The 11908-nt window shown below is 48.0% G+C and overlaps 4 protein-coding genes across 10 annotated transcripts; 3 read left to right on the top strand and 1 right to left on the bottom strand.

The window, feature by feature from the left end:
• Positions 1 to 66: 66 nt before the first annotated feature.
• On the top strand, positions 67 to 3538 carry LOC112346663. 2 transcript variants are annotated; one of them, XM_024676154.1, is made up of 13 exons: positions 67 to 458; positions 521 to 727; positions 779 to 880; positions 940 to 995; positions 1096 to 1240; positions 1326 to 1454; positions 1512 to 1730; positions 1783 to 1959; positions 2013 to 2378; positions 2446 to 2640; positions 2701 to 2799; positions 2864 to 3300; positions 3361 to 3538. In XM_024676154.1, exons 1-13 carry the CDS (start codon positions 141 to 143, stop codon positions 3419 to 3421), a joined length of 2511 nt encoding a protein of 836 aa, XP_024531922.1. In that variant the 5' UTR covers positions 67 to 140; the 3' UTR covers positions 3422 to 3538. The 2 variants fall into 2 exon arrangements, with proteins under 2 accessions (XP_024531922.1, XP_024531929.1); XM_024676161.1 differs by having other exon boundaries at positions 74 to 458; positions 1299 to 1454.
• Positions 3539 to 3586: 48 nt separating this feature from the next.
• Positions 3587 to 6430, top strand: LOC9632499 (probable catabolite repression protein creC). The gene is made up of 11 exons (XM_024676177.1): positions 3587 to 4135; positions 4218 to 4541; positions 4616 to 4724; positions 4775 to 4868; positions 4935 to 5022; positions 5070 to 5153; positions 5207 to 5303; positions 5361 to 5448; positions 5514 to 5619; positions 5678 to 5764; positions 5837 to 6430. The coding sequence occupies exons 1-11, from the start codon at positions 3959 to 3961 to the stop codon at positions 6338 to 6340; spliced, it is 1758 nt and encodes a 585-aa protein (XP_024531945.1). The 5' UTR covers positions 3587 to 3958; the 3' UTR covers positions 6341 to 6430.
• LOC9642230 (probable ubiquitin-like-specific protease 2B) lies at positions 6366 to 8801 on the bottom strand. 6 transcript variants are annotated; one of them, XM_024676184.1, is made up of 15 exons: positions 8666 to 8801; positions 8346 to 8583; positions 8256 to 8285; positions 8123 to 8176; positions 8057 to 8071; positions 7962 to 8000; positions 7834 to 7908; positions 7616 to 7735; positions 7371 to 7565; positions 7260 to 7312; positions 7114 to 7201; positions 6972 to 7062; positions 6817 to 6918; positions 6546 to 6761; positions 6366 to 6483 (listed from the first exon to the last, which is right to left on the bottom strand). In XM_024676184.1, the coding sequence occupies exons 1-14, from the start codon at positions 8745 to 8747 to the stop codon at positions 6555 to 6557; spliced, it is 1389 nt and encodes a 462-aa protein (XP_024531952.1). In that variant the 5' UTR covers positions 8748 to 8801; the 3' UTR covers positions 6366 to 6483; positions 6546 to 6554. The 6 variants fall into 6 exon arrangements, with proteins under 6 accessions (XP_024531952.1, XP_024531969.1, XP_024531958.1 ...); XM_024676201.1 differs by having other exon boundaries at positions 8123 to 8158; XM_024676190.1 differs by having other exon boundaries at positions 8346 to 8580.
• LOC9632498 (pectinesterase 31) lies at positions 8799 to 10318 on the top strand. The gene is made up of 6 exons (XM_002961093.2): positions 8799 to 9103; positions 9167 to 9271; positions 9325 to 9402; positions 9565 to 9752; positions 9805 to 9981; positions 10055 to 10318. Exons 1-6 carry the CDS (start codon positions 8849 to 8851, stop codon positions 10230 to 10232), a joined length of 981 nt encoding a protein of 326 aa, XP_002961139.1. The 5' UTR covers positions 8799 to 8848; the 3' UTR covers positions 10233 to 10318.
• Positions 10319 to 11908: the final 1590 nt, after the last annotated feature.

Genomic DNA, 11908 nt, shown 5'->3' with positions numbered 1-11908 from the left:
TTGATCTTAGAGAAATTGAATCTCCTGAGAATCGAAGGAGAGTTACCATTAAAGGAAAATGCGGGATTAGGGTTTGGAAGGTTAGGCTATGGCGAAGGCGCTGTGACGATGATTTCCCGGCTGCCCTGTGGAGCGCCTCGATGGACGGCATTGTAGCGATCCAGCAGCAGCAGCAGCAGCAGCAGCCATCGGCGGCGGTAGCGGCGGCGGCGGCGGCGCGGCGGAAGGAGTGGCGCGTCGTGTCCGAGGGCGGAGGAGGAGCGCAGCAGCAGCACCAAAAGAAGCTTTTCGAGGCTGCCGCTGTCGCTGCTCCCGCCGCTGCGAGGATGAGCCATCCACAGGTCCGGCAGCAGCAGCGCTACCCCGGCCCCTCCTCTTCCCGCCCAAGAAATGGGAGGGTCTACCCCCCTGACGCGGAGAATGTGAATTCCGACAAGCTCGCAGCTAAGAACGAGGAGGTAAGCGGCGACCTTCTTGTGGAAGATTTCTCCCGTTCTTAGTTTTTCCATCTTGTGCTTAGCATGGCGATCAAGCTCTGGAGGCCGCGGATGCCCACATTGACGATCTCCAGCACCGGTTGAGCGAGATCTCCAGGCAGCGGGAGCATCTCCAGCAAGTGGAGCTGGATCTCCAAGTCAGGTTCTTTGCGCGGAACGAGATTTTGAGACTGCAAGCCAGTTTCGACGAGCAAGCCAAGCAGCACAATGAGATCGTCAGTGGCCTCCAGGTGCGTGGTTTTCTTTTTTCGTCTCTGCTTTCCTAAAGAGTATGTCTTTAGGAACAACTACATCAAAGAGAGGAGCAAATGCAAGAGATGCAACAACACTCAGAGGAAAGAGAGCGGCAGCTTCAAATGGAAGCCAACGATGTAAGGAACCAGGTAAGCTCTCTAGATAATTCTCTTTCATGCCTAGCTATACAATACTGGAATCCATATAGGTCTGGGCGAAGGACGCACTTATCAGGGACCAAACAAATGAATTGGCTACATTGAGGTAAACAAGGTGATTGCAGCGAACGTTGTGTGAAAAATGTAGCCCATGATTTTTTTCTTTCTTCTTTTTCTTTTTTCTTTGGCTTTTTCGTTTACTCCAGGCGTGAACGTGACAATGCGTTGGCTGAGAACAAGTCTAATACTGCCCAACTGGATGCTGAAAGGGCCGACCACCATGCTGAAGTGGAAAGTTTGAAAGAGCAGATTCGCGACAAAGAACGCCGTCTTCAGGAGCTAGAGGAACAGGTTAGCACCGATCCTTAAACGCACTCTTCCAGGATTGAATGAAGTTTGAGATTTTCAGGATATCTTGTTTCCGAATGATAAACAGCTCAGGGACGCGCAGCTTTGGATGGCTCGTTCGCAGGAGCTGGAAGCATATCACATGAACGCAATCCATGCTGAGCTTCGGGAGCGGACAGAGCAAATGACGCAGTTGTGGGTTAGCTGCCAACGTCAGGTCTGAAACTTTTTTCTTTTGCAGTTCGTGCTGAACTCACGTCACTAAACTTGACAGGTATCAGACGTTGAGCGCTACTATCAACAAGTGATCCAAAAGCTGCAGCAGGACTTAGAAACGAATCATTTTGTAAGGAACAAAGAGATGACAATCGATGGCAGTGGAATGCGAGGCTCAAAGGCTATTGAGCAAGGGATGGCTTTTCACCATAAGTTGCCCGTAATACACATGGAGGGTGCATTTCCTATGATGATCCCACCTGATGGACTACCGCCGGTTTGTGTTTGTTAGCTAAAGCTGTGCTCATACAAAGTTCCTTTCCTATCAGGTTGAGCACGCAACAGGTCTGCCTGTCCTTACAGCTCCAGTTTTAGGAATGACATCTGTTGTACCTCCGTCTCCTAGTATTCCTCAATATGGTGCGGTTCAGCCAGTGTCGACCATGCCGTTTCCTCAGCCTGTGCCTGTGCTGATCTCGCAACGACCACCGATGAAGCATCAGCAGGTTTTTACAAACTTGGATTTTTGTTACGTGGTTTTAAACTCGTTTTCTTCCAGCCAGGAGCAATATACCATCCCTCCCAGATTGTCCAGCGGCAACAACGTCCGATCGAACAGAAGCATGCACAAAGCTCTTCAGAAGAGTCCAATCCACAGCTGAAGGTGAATGAGGTGGAGCAGCCAAGCATGGAGCAAGAAAGGAGTCAAATGGAGAAAATGTTCTCCGGGTTATCCTCTCAGAGGCATCCTTACATGGATCGGGAAGAAGTGACCGTCGAGATGGCACCACCAAAGCAACAGGGCATTCACTGTGCAAGCTTCAATTCTGTCATTGAACGAAGCAAAAGTTCACCACACGTGAACAGCAAGACAGAACAATCGGCAGCACAGCCCCTCGAAAACGGACACCAAGTGGCGGTAAAGGTAGCAAAAGACTTTTCTCGGGCCTTCATTTCTTTAATTTCATTTCCGTAATGGCGAACTTTTCCAGACACGCGACTTGGAACAAAGCCATGAAGATGGTCCTGTCCGCGAAGAAGCTTCTGTTTCTGTTTCATCCGGGAGTACATCGGAGGCAAACGGCAGCATTTCCGATTTACATCTGATGGACAGAGACTCTCTGCTGGCTTGCTTGGTCAGAGTCATACCGGCCGAACCGAGCGCTAAAATCCGAATCAGCACGACTGTAAGCTTTGTCTCGTATCCGTTATCGTTTTGTCTGATCATATGTTCTATCGTGTTCCAGTTACCAAATCGTCTGGCAAAAGTGCTCGCTCCGCTGCACTGGCATGACTATCGCAAACACTACGGACGCCTCGGCGAGTTTGTGGAGGCTCATTCTCAGGTAACCATGCAAAGTTTTGGTTTTCCTTGGTGGCCACAGTGGATTGACGTGAAAGCTGCCGCAGCTGTTTGTCGTGGAAGGGGACTACGTTTTCCTTCGAGAAGGCGCTCACGCCATCGTCTCGGCCACCACCGCGGTCGCCAAAGCCGCAGCAGCCGTGCCTTCGTCGAGAACAGTCCAAGCTCCAACAGTGGCCTTGACACCGGTAGCACAAGCTCAGTCGCAGCGTTCCAGAAGCTCTAAAGCTCTCAACGCGGACTCGACTTCGTCGTCGTCGTCGACGAGTTCTCCCCAAGAGAAACGGCGAGAGACCAACCCAGCTCTCGCGTCCAAGGCCAACGGGAACTACGCGAGTGCCAGGAGTGTAAACTCGACAGTGGACGAGAAACGCTCTGGATCGTTCAAGGAGAATGGTGGGCACAGCTCAAACGGCTATGGAAACGGTGTTCTTGACGGCTACGTGAACTACAACGCTGCTACCACTGCGTACTTCAAGAACAGGTTCGTCAAGAAAAAGTTCTTTCGATCGATTCTCTCGCTTTTCATCCTTTTCTTTTCCAGAGATGGAGAAATTGGTGCTCGTCCTCAAACCCAGGAAGGTCGGATTCTAGAGACGGTGTAGTTAACCGAAATTCTTACACGCGTTTTTTTTTTTTCCTTCGTTATTTTGTGTGGTTTTTTCTCTTTTTTGAAAGCTCGAATATTCGTGGGGAATGATTCGTTTGGAAGGAAAGGGGAATATCGTTGTTACGACTATTTTGGTTATAGTTAGTATTTATCTGGTCTGTCGCGAAAAGCGCATTTCGAGGGTTTTTGGTGCTGGCGATCTAGCTGGAAGCGCGCAATCTCGCGCAGCTGGGAGCGCGCGGGCAATCGATCGACTCAGGGAGGCCGGATTTCGCGAGCGGTAGGGTTTTGGCAGAGTAGGAGTTGTAGGGCAGAAAGAAAGAGGAGGAGGAAGCCGCCTTAGGGTTTTTGCAAAGGAATTGGTGCGCAGGAAGGTAGAATGGTGAGGACAGCATGCTGGATTTCTCCCTGGAAATTGGAGGGCCGGCATGGAAGTGGTCAGTGATCAGGATGTGGAGGCGTCGTCTGTGCAAGCGATGGTATGCCGGATACTTCCTGTGCCACAGGAAAGTTTTGGTGCATGAATGAATGAATGAGAGGAATGGCTGCTTCTTCCAACACGCCTTCCAGCGCTGGAGGAGGGGGAGGAGGAGGAGGAGGAGGAGGACGTACGCACTTCAAGACACCCGAGGGACGCTACAAATTGTCGAGAGAAAAGAGCCATCCTTCCGGCCTCCTCCACTACAGTCATGGGAAAACTGTCACTCAGGTATGAGTTTCTTCGTCTTCTCTTGGTTTTCCTTTGTGCTGGCTATTGATGGTGGTTCTCTTTTCTTTCGTTTCCTTTCCAGCTTACTTTGGCTCATCTCAAGGATAAGCCGGCACAGTCGAATTCATCGACGAGTAACAGCTCGGGAAGTGGTGGTGGTGGGATGAGGTTTCCAGCTGCGGTTAGGCTCCTAGGTGCAGGGAATGGCAGTAGAGCTCTCGGTTTTGTAGGTGGTAACGGGTTTGCGAGCAAGTTTAGTGGAGGCGGGAAAACTGCAGCTACAGGAGCCGCGAGTGTGTCCGTGAGCAATGGACCGATTGTTTCCAATTTTGATGGAGAAGGCACATACGTTATATTCAACGTTGGTGATGCGATATTTATCAGCGCGTATGATACGCAGGACAAGGCAAGTTGTTCTCTCGGTTTCCATTTTGTTTCTAACTTGTGCTACAAACCTTTCTTCTTCGTTTTTTTGCTCAGGACCCAATCAAGAGTATCCATTTCAACAGTTCCAATCCTCTTTGCCATGCTTTTGACTCTGAAGCCAAGGATGGGCACGATCTGCTAATTGGCCTTAGCTCCGGAGATGGTACTCACTTTTTCTTTTCTCTATTCATACATAAAAACATTGCTTTCCAGTGTATTCCACGTCGCTAAGGCAACAATTGCAGGATCCAGGGAAGAAGTTGGTAGGTGCTATGCATTATAATAAAGATGGCGTTTTAAATAATAGGTGGGATACATGAAAGCTTTCTAACGTAGCGGCCTAAAAGTTTGTGCTTTTGCTTGGTGTTTGCAGCCGATGCACGGCGGTTGCTTGGATTCCGCATAGTGAAGGATTGTTTGTAGTGGCCCATGCTGATGGCAATCTATATGTCTACGACAAGGTCAGCTAGTTGCTATTCTTCTCTTGTTTCCTGACGCGAGTTTGCAGACGAAAGATGGTAGTGGCGATGTGTCGTTCTCCCCTGTCAAAGATCCAGCGCAGTTTTCTGTCTCTCATGCGAGATCAAGTAAGGTAAAGAGCTAAAGTTTCACGGATTCTTTGTTCTGACCCGCCAAGTTTTGCAGAGCAACCCCATTGCGAGATGGCATGTATGTCAGGGAGCTATCAACAGCCTTGCTTTCTCTTGTGATGGAACGTTTTTAGCTACTGTCGGAAGGGATGGTATGGCGGTAAAGAATTTGTGTCTCGTTTATAGCTAATGGGTGCGCGTCTATGCAGGCTACTTGAGAATATTTGATTACGCCAAGGAGCAAGTAGCCTGCGGTGGGAAGAGCTACTTTGGTGCGCTGCTATGCTGTGCCTGGAGGTAAACAGCGCTTGTGTATTTGGAATACTTTTCTTATATCTTCTCTCTTCTTTCCTCTCTCTTAGCTCGGATGGGAAGTACGTGTTGGCTGGTGGAGAGGATGATTTAGTCCAAGTCTGGAGCATGGAAGACCGGGCGGTTGTTGCCTGGGGAGAGGGTCACAATTCTTGGGTGCGTTTCGACATTTTATTTTTTATTTTCATTTGACACACTCTTTTACTACACACAGGTGAGTCAAGTCGCGTTTGATCCATACTGGACGCCGCCGGCGGACGACGGTGGCACGACAACGTATCGCTTCGGTTCCGTTGGCCAGGTAAGTGATAAAACAAGCTTCGATTCTAGCAAAATGGATACAGAACTAAGACCTCGTTGTCAACTTCGCAAGGACACACAATTACTGCTGTGGGACCTGGCAATGGACGAGGTGGTGATGCCATTCCGGAAGCTAGCAGCCCCCGGCTCATCACCGGGGGGCCTGGCCGGCTCACAGACGTCGGCCGCGCAGTACCACGATCCAACCAGTCTCCAGCCGGCCCCGCTGAGAAAGGAGGTACCAAAGCTCGCTCCCATCATGGCGCACAGGCTCCATCCGGAGCCACTGTCGGGGCTGGTGTTCACGCAGGAGTCGGTGCTCACGGCTTGCCACGAGGGGCACATCACGATCTGGGACAGGCCGGAGCAGCACGAGCAGGATGTGTCCCCCTGTAGCAACTCGGCCGACAGTGGTGCCGCTGCTACCATTGGGAGCCTTAAGGAGAGGCAACAGATCCTGTCGGCATCGTCTCCGTCGTCACAGCAGTCCCTGCTACAACAACACCATCACCACCATCATCACCACCACCATCAACAACTGTCGAATAAGAACACGGCTTCGGTGTATAAACAATGATACCTTCTTTTTTTTTTTTTCTTCCTCCACTCTCTTCTTGTCTGGAAAATAATCCTCTTTGGCATTTGTAAAGAAAAAGGAAAAAGCTCTTATTGTTGTCGTCAAAAAAATTTCTGTACAAAGAGGTCTGTACACAGTCTCTCCTGCAACCAAAAACTTCGAGATATTAGCTTGGTTGTTGTCAAGACAAGAAAGAGAAACTTACGCTACGCTCTCAAGGAGATGAGCCGTGAAACATGACGAGCTCCTCGGCATCGTCTGGTGAGGAGTTTAGATCGTTCCCGTGCTTCCACAAGTGGATCGGAGAAGGATTGCTCTCCCCTTGCGAATCCAGCTTGGCCGTAAGCATTCCGTGAATCAGCCGCAGTAGTTGGAACCGTTTTGCCGACGCCTCGGCAGGATCAAACCAGTTCACTGTGATCTGTGCAGTGCATTGCGTGTCGATAACCGAAAGGATAAGAATCAAGGACGCTTACCAGCGACAAACTGCTCTTAGACGTGAAGCATCTCTCGAGGAACAACTCGACGTAGTGCAAAAGAAACAGACCGCAGTCGTGCAGGTTGTCTTGCTGGGGTACCTGAAATCGCAATGCTATTACAGTGAAGCCTATGATACTCAAAACACGGTTACCTCCACTCTAACGAACTTGATTTGATCAAAATGATACTTACGATCCTCTTTCTCACTTGTTTTTCTCCTGTTCCATTCCTGCCAGAGGTAGCTGAAACGATGTTAGGCCCGTGAACCCATATATCCGATGAGAAATACCAACTTCCTGACAAAGGGTTCGATGTCTGAATGAAAACCCGTGAGGGAGTCAAAATGAAGAATCCTCGTAGAGACGGTGTGTAAGTCGCTATCTGCACAGTCAAAGAATAAGATATGGCGAGCCGAGAAACAGGCGTGAAAAAGTGTTACCTGTTGGAAGCATGTCACTTAGGTAGCAAATAACGAGCAAGCTCCAGTGCAAGCTGTGCAAATTAGTCCAATGTCTTAGAGAAAGGATAAAAATTTTCAGCGTACGATTACCTTCTACTCACGGGAATAAAGATGTAATCCTTCTGGAAGATGTCTTCCTTCTTTGTCCACTTTTCAAGGCGTGCAAACGCAGCCCGAGCCTCGTCAGCAGGGAGCGCACTCAAATCTACGAGCTTCGGAAAGAAAAAGCTGTTGAAAAAGTAAGTCTTCGCCTTCTCATCGTCGGACATCGTCATTTGCAAATGCCTGTCCATCAAGTCTCAGTAAGAAGAAAGTTGAGAAGAGAAGCAACTTACTTGATGTAAAAGTCTATGATGGTATCATTCAGAAACGCCGAAGGTCGAAGCAAGTCAATGTCATTGCTTGTTATCGTCACTGGATCAGGATCATCTTGTGGATACACAAGAGAATGCAACCTACAGAAGACTAGAATGTTAGAGAAAATAAATCGTCACCAAGCTTAACATTCAGGCAGGCATTTTAGAAATGCACCTGGCCAAGGAAAAGCCACGACCTGCTCATACTTAGTGCCTCTTGCAGAAGAATCCGTGGTTGCTCCTTCACTCTTTGCTTCTCCGCTTTCAGTTCCCTTCGGAAAGTAAAGAAAGAAGTGAACCACGGTTTAAATCGAAAGACACTCACTCTATTGCTCTCTCCTCCTTTCGATCCTCTTCCAGTTCCCTTGAAAAACAAAGAGAAGCTATTAGCAAACAAGAGCCCACTCCTTCAATCTTAACTTCTCTTCTAGTTCCCTGAGAAGCTATCAATCAGCAAATCACACGAACTAAAAGTAAGAAACTTACTCCTTTGCGCTTTCCCTCCTCCCCTCTTCCAATTTCCTAGAAAACAAACAGGAGCTATTAGCAGAGAAGAGGGAGGATTTGAAAGGTCTAGAGGGAGACAAAAAAACTACACACACGAAATGCAAGAACTCACTCTTTTTCTCTTTTATCCTCGTCCAATTCCCTGAAGAAACAAAGAGAAGCTATTAGCCACTCTCACACAAACAGTGAGCAAGAAACTCACCTCACCGATGGAGCACCATCCTCTTCCAGATCGTCCAACTGCACCACATTCTTGTAGGAAAGGACTGGAAGAACTCCTTTGTCCGTCCGCTCCACAACATTCCCAGCTTTCTTCGATCGCGTCCTCGATCCAACGCTGGAACCGGCAGGAGGCGCACGGTTCTTGCGAGCGCTCGCCGGTGAAGGATTCCAATCACCGTCAGCCTTCTTCTTCCTCTTGCGCTCGCCTCCACTAACTGCTGCACAGCTAGAACGATGGCGCTCGCCTCAGAGAGACAAGCGAAGCGAAATACCCGATAAGAAAGAAAGAAGAACACATACAAGTCTCGCGGATCATCCGCATTAGCCGCGGCCGAGGTTCCTCCGCCTCCTCCTTGAATTCGTAGACGGAGAGATCCGCCATCGCTAGAACCCTAGAGGAGCTCTCTCCCGCGTTCTCAAAATGGGGTTTAGGGCTCTTTATTTTATCTTCACTATGCCCGTGTTTCTCTTTTCTCCCTCGCCATGGAAGGATCGATCGATTGCCCGGTGCTGCGAGTGGCGCAGGATGGATCGGGTCAGTACTGCACAGTCCAGGATGCGATCGATGCGGTGCCGCTGTGCAACAGGCAGCGCATTGTCATCCAAGTCGCGCCTGGATTCTATCGCCAGCCGATCTATGTGCCGAAATCCAAGAATCTCATCACTCTGCTCGGTAGCTGCGCTGAATCCACGATTCTCAGCTGGGGGAATTGTGCTACTTCCATCGATCACCACAAGGCAAGGCTGCATATAGAATTATGTTATGGAAGATCGTGGCCTCATTGTTTAGTCCCTTTGCAGGCATCTCGAGTGATTGGGACTGGAACCTTTGGCTGTGGCACTGTGATCGTGGAGGGCGAGGATTTCATAGCACAAGGCATCACGTTTGAGAATTCTTCACCCAAGGTATCTTTCGCCAGAGAACTTTTTCCTTTTTTTCTACAGTAGTCTTTCTACAGGGCTCTGGCCAAGCAGTGGCAATCCGTGTCACCGCCGACAGATGTGCGTTTTACAGTTGCCGCTTTCTTGGATGGCAGGTAAAAAAAGATTAGAACTCCGACTCTATTCCTTCATCTGTGATTTGTTCCTTTTTTTTTTCTTTCATCGTGTTTTTTTCTTTGTTTTGAAGATCTGTGCTGTTTGTAAAGGAAATGCTTGTTCTCGTCGTTTTTTTTTTGCGCTAATCAAACTATCCACAGGACACGGCCTATCTTCACTATGGACGGCAGTACTTCCGGGACTGCTACATTGAAGGGAGCTGCGACTTTATCTTTGGAAACGCGACCGCGCTGCTAGAGCACTGCCACATCCACTGCAAATCCAGCGGCTACATCACCGCACAGCAGCGAAAGAGCGCGACCGAGACCACCGGCTACGTCTTCCTGAGGTGATCGATAACTTTTTCTTCCGTTCCAGAATCGCGAGCTTTGTTTGTCCAGGTGTGTGATCACCGGAGCCGGGAGCAAATCGCCATACATGTACCTGGGCCGCCCCTGGGCTCCATACGCGAGAGTCGTGTTCGCTTACACCTGGATGGACGCTTGCATCATGCCAGTCGGCTGGAACAACTGGAACAATCCGGACAACGAGAAGACTGCCGCCTTCTACGAATACAGGCAAGCCGATGCTTTCGATCTCAGAACTTGTCTTCTGACGATCAAAAACTACTCCAAAATGTTTGAATCTCAGGTGTTCCGGCCCCGGGAGTACGCTGCTCAACCGCGTGGTATGGGCCGGGCATGTCAAAGATGGAGACGTGGAGCAGCTACTCACTCCAAAGTTTATCGATGCCCAGGAGAACTGGCTCCGCTGGGACAAAGCCAAGGGCCCGTTCATTCCAATACCTCTATCAGCCAAGATTGGTTAGAAAAAGAAAACATCAACCTTGTTGTTGTAATTATATACAAAAGTTCTACTATAATACCTTTGAATTGTGGTGACCTTTTTTGGTAATTTTTTCTTATCTCTATAAATAAGCCTTGCGGAGAACCCTAAATAGAAGTAGAATGGCTGCTAATCATCATGTTTTGGGCGCTGGCACCACATCCCCGTTGCTAAGCAATCCCGCCCTACCTAAGGCTGTGAATGTTTCTCAGCATCCAGTGAAGCAGAGGGTTTCTTTGTCACCAAAAAGCCTCGAGACGATGCCACAGGCTTGCCCACGAAAACTTCCAGACACGAGTTGGCAGGTTTTCTTTTACCAGGATTGGATTAATGTTCATGGTGTCAAACACAAGGAACATAAGTAAATGTTTTTACTGTCCTTTTTTATGGTTCTTCGGAATGATCCCTAGATTTATTAAAGTACTTTGGATCCAAGAAGAATAATATATCTAGGAGCTTGAAGCAGTTTCTTATGCTATAAAAAGCATGCCTCTAGCAAGACCACTAGATAAGGGATTCAAAAATCCTTCATCAAGATACTCTATATGTTAAAATTAAATTGATTAGTTAAGTATCCGAGCTTACGAACTACTCAAAACTGATTGCGATGCCGACTGAGACCTCTGCTTCACCCCTGTACCAATCTAATCATTTCACCTTCAATCAAAAACCAGAATCGTACCTCTTGCTAATCGGCCATAAGTCGTTGAAATGGAAGACATACAATATACAATATCTTCGTCAATGGCAGCTTCCCGCTTAGCACGGTTGTGTTCAATGTCCGCTGATGTGAGGGTAAGTGCTCGATCTCCAAGAAATGTGCGGATCAAAGAATTGAAGAACAATAAACCACCTTCGTTGATCAATTCGTCTGGACTTGTGGGAAGGCTCATTTCCTGAAGAACATATATCCTTAAACAACTATGAAGTAAGAAAATGATTGAAAGAAAAGCTACCTTTGCACAAAAGTCTAAACTGCCCAGCACATATTCATCGTCGGGAAATTGTTCGGAAAGAATCTCTGTGAAGTCTTTCAACTTGGACTTCAAATCGTCCAGAGATGCTTTGTCTTTGTCTAAAATAGATTTGTCAGAAATAAATCTTCAGATTTCATTGCCTAACCTTGAATCCCCGTTTGATGAACAATATCCACTACTGTTCCATCTTTCACAGTGACAATACCTCTGGGTCGTAATACACCATAACGCCAGCCTAAGAAACATACAAAACTTATTTTGCCTAACCAGAAAGCTCCTCCATTACCTGCTTTACACCAATGGTGTATGTAAATAGGTTCATATCTCCCCTTTTTCATATTCAGTTTGGCTGCTCGGATAGCATAACCGGCGCCTTGATCAAGTTTTGTCATAGCATCTTTCCAGTCACACTCGATAACGATTACAGTAACCAAATTGTTTGCTGGATGGAGTTGCATATCATGAACTTTCCCCTGCAAAAAAGAAAAGAAACCACCACATACTTAAAAGCTGTCATATCGTTCTTGCCTTAAGATCGTATCTGTCGAGGTCAACAAGCGCATCTGGATCAACCAAACGACCAATGCCTTCATCCCCTTCGTCGTCGCTTTCTTGATCAACATATTGCACTACAGAAGATCTGTCAAGACCAAAAACAAAAACTAAAAATTTAAAAAACTTA

The sequence above is a fragment of the Selaginella moellendorffii genome, unplaced genomic scaffold (genome assembly GCF_000143415.4).
Source record: "Selaginella moellendorffii unplaced genomic scaffold, v1.0 SELMOscaffold_0, whole genome shotgun sequence".
NCBI lineage: Eukaryota > Viridiplantae > Streptophyta > Lycopodiopsida > Selaginellales > Selaginellaceae > Selaginella > Selaginella moellendorffii.
The sequence above is the reverse complement of the archived record's forward strand: the minus strand, read 5'-3'. Positions and strand labels throughout refer to the sequence as shown.